We start from the raw sequence: 6,571 nt of genomic DNA, 5'->3' as shown, positions 1-6,571 counted from the left end.
TATATATATTTAAACATAAAAGAGTATCATTTTATTGTTTGAAATTCAACCTTAAATAATTAATTTTGTAATATGTTGATAACTCATTCTGAATGGCACTAAACATAGTGCCATAAAATAAAAAATAAGATAATTTCATTAAAAAATAGTAAGAACAAGAATCAACAGAGATAAGGCCAAGGCACTTATTAGTTTATCCTAAAACTAAACCTTTTTTTCTGCATCTTAACAAACAAGTGATGGTATTTGTCAACAAGAAACATGAGATCACTAAGGAACAATGCATGGAAAGTTATAAATACATTCCTTAAAACATATTAACATCAGGACTTCGACTTCAGGAAGTACTTAAAACTAAAAATAGTTTTTAAAAAATTAACATATTTTCAAAAATAAATATAAAACCAACCAAGAACTAATCCATCAGACTTATTATTTAAATAGTAAACCATTGAAAAACAAAAATTTCATTATTCAAAAATATTACAACCCTTAAAAAACTAGGCCCATTTATATCATATTACTTTCAGGTCACTTCCATAATCATAGGTATATTTTATAATTCTAACACAATCTACCATTAACATTTATATCATTCCATAAACTTATTTAATAAAAGTCTCACTACTACATCATAAACTAGATGCAAAACTGTTAAACAAAAGAAATTTAGTTTATCCATTGTTATCTGTAATCAGTAACATAATAAACGTATATGAGATAAACCTGAACCTATATATCACCAAACCTGTTAAAAATAGAAGTGCAGTTCCTGTTATGGACTACATCAGCAACTTAAAAAAAGTTTTCTTTGTTCTAAAGAATTAAAATTATAAATTAATAATCAAAATAAATTATTATTTAAAGGTGAATTATTCACCTTGAAGTACAGAAATCAATTATAATTCGCTTTAATCTTTCTTCCTCTAAACAATACCACAGCCAATTATTTGAAAAAGAAATGAATCTTAGTAGCAAACAATTTGATGTAAAAAAAAATTAGTTTCTTTCATTGCAACATTAATAGTGATAAAGAATCTATCCTAAAAATCAATGTAAGCTCATTTATCACTTTTATTTACTACTACTTCATCAATATTTTTATTTGATGGAAATCATAATTTTTTTTATCAATTAATTAACTATTGCTTGGTCCTATGACTTAGATATGATATATTTCCCTTTCAAAATTAAAAGAACTAATTTTTGTACTATCGTAATGAAGGATCAAGCATTTCAATAAATAGTTTATTCATTATTATGTTTCCATCTCTATGAATATTGGACCAAAACTTTCTTAGTACTCCATCAGCTTGTCGCAATGCTGGAAGGCAAAGCAAAATGTTGGATGTGTCTCGACTATTTCCTCTAGCAACAAAAATGACAATTACAATCAGAACAATGATATAAGTGGATGGTATACTATGGTAATACATTTACAAACAAATAAAATAATTGTAAACATAAATTCTCTTTTTGCTGAATTTTCATATTGATGTTTGAAATGAATTTTTAAAAATTTATTATTTTAAAAACCAATAATATCCATAGTGTATTAAACTATATGTTGTAAGTGAATAACCCACACTCTTATTATTGTATATATTCTTTTTAATATAAGAAGCCTTATATATCTTATTTTAAAGCTGTTTCAAACAAAAATCTTAAGAGTTATGGAACAAACAACATACAACTTAGGGATTAATTTGAAAATAGACAATATGAAGTCTGAAACATTATCCAACAGATAAATACATATGTATGAAGTTTTAAGGGTGTTTGTTTTCCCATAGGTTGCTATATTGAACAAAATAATTTTTTTTTTATCAGAATGTCATTTTTGCTATTAAATTTTAACTGGATCAAGAAATAAACGCTAATCCAAGCAAAAGTAACACAGGAATTCATACTTAAAAATAATTTTACAGTAATCATTCCAGACAAGAGAATATAAAGGAAAATATAAATAGAACCCAATTTGAATATGGGGTACTAGTCTATTGTACTGGTTGAAAAAGAAATATACTTTTCAGTATGTAAAAAATATGTACCCTAAATAGAGTCTGATATATAAAAAAGTTTGAATATGATCACAAAACATTCATAAAACAAACTAAGACATTAATATTTTTATTAAAACATACCTTATCATAGTTACGCAATTCACTAAGGCATTTATAATAGATTCACGGAATTGCAGTAATGGATCAACTTCATCAAGTCTTACATCTGAATTGGCAAGAACAAGAGCTTTCAACAGTAAAAATTCTTCTTTGCAAATTAAAGTTTGTTGTAATCTTTCCATAATGGAGACACACTAAAACATTAATTTATTTCATATATACATACACATGTGATTACAAATAAATTTTCAATTCAGTAAGTGAAATATGATTAGTATTAGATATATTTATACTTTAATTTAGTATACAAAATTCTTTTACTCAATTTTGACATTTTACAACATTCCTAGAAAATAAGTCATATTTTGAGATAAGTTTTTAATAGCTTATAAATATTATTTGTACAGGCATCTATAAGTACTAGTTAACCCTTTGGCAAAAAATTTCAACTGCAGCATTATTCATATATAAGAGCCCAGTAGAACCACTACTGCTAGAGTAGAACGCATGGAGTTGGGCTCTATGGACAGCCTACTTTTGCATTCCCTACCTCTTTAGAGGTTGAAAACGATAGGCTTTTAAGATAAATCGACCCTGAAAGCATCTAGTGGTACCTTACAGAATTTATATTACCTTTTCTAACCACTAGATACAATATGATATCTAAGCTCACTAGATTAGAAATTATAAAGTTTGTAAGTGAATAATCATTTTAAAAATATTGTTTGGAACTTTTATGATATTATTAAAAGCTTGAACGAAAAGGTTGAAACTAAAATAGCCATCATTGGAAGCTTATACTAGCTTACTTCCACTATAAAATTTTAAGCTAGACAATTCACAGTTACTAAATATGAAAAATATTAACTGATCCTTTTTTTCACCTTCATGAAATAAATCATTATCTTGCGGGAAAGTAATAATTGAAAGATATCAGATAAAATTACCAACTGAAAGATTTCAGATGCTCCACATTGTTGAGCTTGAATTTCATCTAACAAGAAATTAACAGCAAACATTAATTTTCCTGATGGAGGAAGGGAACGGAAAGCTAATGATAAAGTCAAAATTTCAGTCCAGGTACTCTGTAGTAATCTCATTTGGTTATTCAAAGAAAGGTCTGTAAATCCTGAAATATAAAAATATTAAATTAGCAATTCAAAAAAATGCAGATTCATAAGTATTTGCAGATAAAAATTAAGCAATCAGAATACTAAAATTAATAGATTTAAAACTGCCTAAAAATGAATAACAAGTAGAACAATATCAACACAATAATTTTAATGAAACTAAGGAAGACAAATAAAAAATAACATCCATAATGTTTATTGCTATTATTCAAATAAATTTCTAGTTTTAGCTTCACAGGAATTCAATTTGTGGTAATAAGTATTCATTTCTTAAGTATTTATTATAACTTTTATTTCATTACACAAAATTACTTGATTTGTAATGCAAATTAGTTAACAAATAAATGCATAATTAATTTTTTTTTGTTTTTTGAACAGAACCCTGTGAAAATACTAGTGAGACATTATCTCCCACTTTTATCTTGTTCATTTATTTCTCAATTATCAGATAGCCAGAGCCAACATCAATGCTCGTAAAGGAGTAAATCATGTCCGAACGCTTGGCACTATAATATAAAATCTGAGGAGATTTTATCATTCAATAAAATGATGGTACCACCCATGTCATTGTGCCAAGAATGGAGTTAATAGCAGGAGCTGTATACAAATATATGGTCTCAAAAACCTGGAGAATCACCAACCATTGTTCAAAGGCATGCTGCGGAAAGAGGAAGTTGTTAAAATATGCAGCAGCGTCAACTACATTTTCAGAGTTAAAGTGGAATTAGTATGAAATCTTTTACAAGCTCATTATCACTACTCCTAGAAAAAGTTGGCAGTCATATTGAGCAGACAGAGGTTTTATTCTACCAGGGAAATGCTCAGAGAACATGATCAGGAATACATAGGGTCATTAGAGCCAGAATCTCAGGTTCAAAAAGGCTAAAAGGATTAAAATCTAGCAAGATTCAAAGGCATATTAAATTTATCATTAGTGGGACTAAAGCATTGCTATGAGCCATCACTGTGTTAAATTAGGGGTATTGTTTTCTAGTGGTTAATTAAATAAAAACATTTAACTCTAATTCCCTTAATCTTGGTCTGAGTAATAAAATATAAGAAATAAAATATATATATTATCACTTTTACCTGGAATTTGCTTAGCCCAACTTATAACATTCACAAGCTCCTTATCATACAATTCTGAAAGAATATTTAATATTGAAACAGCTGTTGGAGAAAACTCTTTTTCAGGTAATGTTAGCAGTTTTGGTTCTGAATTGATGAGAATTTCTAACATGCGATTTTCTGAGAAAAAAAAAAATTATGATTATTTGATTATTAAAAATATATTTGTAGGTATTATCTTAGGCCTTGACTTAGCTATTGAAGTTTTCTTGCAATACAAATTTTCTGAAATAATATTTTAACAATTCAGAGCTTCATTATTATATGTTCTTCAGTGACAAAAAGTAATATAAGACCAAATGTACATTTACCTTCCATTAAAGAACTTTGTTTTTTAACAGAATATATTTCTGGGTTTCGTCTGTACTTCTGTCTTCCACCCCTTACTCTGTCTAGTCTGACACCTTCTTTCAACATTCCTTTCTGAAGACACTTCTGGAATCTACATGCTTGACAAGCTTTCCTCCTTCTTTTGTTAATCTCACAGTCATTTGCAGCTGGACAAGTATACTCAATATTACCTAAAATAATAAACAAACATTAATTCACAATTTAAATTTAAATAGTTTTTTCTATTTAGCATTTATTATGTATATTAGTATTATAAAATATAATAATATATTATTATATAACATATTAATATATTTTTATGAGTGTGTATCTATCTATCTATCTATCTTTCAATATATAAAAAGCATATTAAACATTAATTTACAATTTAAATTTAAATAGTTTTTTCTGTAAATGAAACTGATAACCATCATTTTGATTTTATAAATCCTTTTCATGAAGATATACCAATGGTTATTAATTTACTGTCAATTTAGTTACGTTATTGAAAAAAGACAAATATTCACAGAACAAATCAAACAAAGCAATCATTTATTTAGATTCAAATATTTGGGTTGAAAAAATACCATGAGAAAAAAAAATTAGATACAGAGGAATACTCATGCTGAGCTATTGTAATTGTATAAATTCATTTATAAATAGCATAAGTGTGACATACAACATGAAATTAGATTCTAGAGAAAACAATATTTAAAAATCTTTTGTTTCAATTAAAATTAATTTGAGGTATTGAAAAAAAAGAAAATAGTGGAATTGTTAAAACTCAAAGCTCTCCTGTAGAATTTAAATAGAAAAGATGCTAAGTAGATATTGAAAAAGTTAAAATCATAATGGTGTTTTGTCATTTAAATCCTGTATAAGATATTCAAGCATATTTTTTTATCAACATAAAGCTTTAAGTATTGAGATATGTACAAAGAATGAAGTAAACATTAGTGAGAGTAAATATTACTCGAAACATATAAGTTTGTAACTACTGTTTGGCATTAATGATTTGAAAATTCATTATTTTCTCCATACAATCAATTAATGTTAGGTGATGCCTTTTATTAGTCTTACTGTGTTGACTTAGTCCTACTGCACTAAGTAAATAAATTATCCAAATGTATTACTGAGAGAAGATTGTCTGTACTGCCGAATCATCCAAATTAGTGAGAAAAAAAGGAATTGGAGCACATACGCTAACACATTAACAATAACTAATACTCTTATTTTTAAACAACATACATAATCGCAGAAGCACATATTTACATCACTTTTTTTTTTTTATTCATATTAGAAAAAGTCTATTATTTCATTTTATTTGTTGACAATGTTGAGTTGAATGGGACTGAAATAGTGCAGACTCTGAAGTAATACAGTATGCAAAAGGTGAGGACCATATTTTGTTAATGATATATGCTATTAGTTGCTATTTTTTCCAATTATAATATGTCTAATAAGAGGCTTGAGTTGTCACCTTGTTTGACTCTCCTACATTAAAATACCTAGATAGCTGTCCATTTAGCCTGTTGATTCCTTTTTTATAAGAATACCTCAAAGATTAATAATCCAGATAATACTAGTACATTTTATTTGCTATCCTCCCAATAACCCATAAAGGAAATCGATGATGTGTACCCGGAAAGAGTGAATTAAAATTGAAAAGTAGATGTATATTCACAATGCTGTATCAATACTTTTGGCAAACCTGGCTTTATCATTTGTCAGGAATATAAGCTATCATTGTGTTCCTCTTATCCAAATAAAGAGTAATTATTGGGCTTAAATAGTGTTTGATGAGCAATTTTCGAAATAAAGGTTTGTATTATATTCCTAATAACAAATCTTATTTATATA

At 27.0% G+C, this 6,571-nt stretch overlaps 1 protein-coding gene across 1 annotated transcript in view; it reads right to left on the bottom strand.

Moving 5' to 3' along the window:
* The window catches only part of ERR (estrogen-related receptor), a gene marked incomplete in the record, with an annotated part of 28,901 nt that overhangs the window by 1,094 nt on the left and 21,236 nt on the right, over window positions 1-6,571 (bottom strand). The window contains 5 exon segments of the mRNA XM_024361053.2: window positions 1-1,368; window positions 2,145-2,317; window positions 3,071-3,252; window positions 4,343-4,501; window positions 4,693-4,902. Of these exon segments, the coding sequence (XP_024216821.1) occupies window positions 1,212-1,368; window positions 2,145-2,317; window positions 3,071-3,252; window positions 4,343-4,501; window positions 4,693-4,902 (881 nt within the window).

This window comes from Halyomorpha halys, unplaced genomic scaffold, assembly GCF_000696795.3.
Source record: "Halyomorpha halys isolate HHAL.00 unplaced genomic scaffold, Hhal_1.1 Scaffold213.1, whole genome shotgun sequence".
Lineage (NCBI taxonomy): Eukaryota > Metazoa > Arthropoda > Insecta > Hemiptera > Pentatomidae > Halyomorpha > Halyomorpha halys.
Note: the sequence above shows the minus strand (reverse complement) of the source record. Positions and strands in the feature narration are given on the sequence as shown.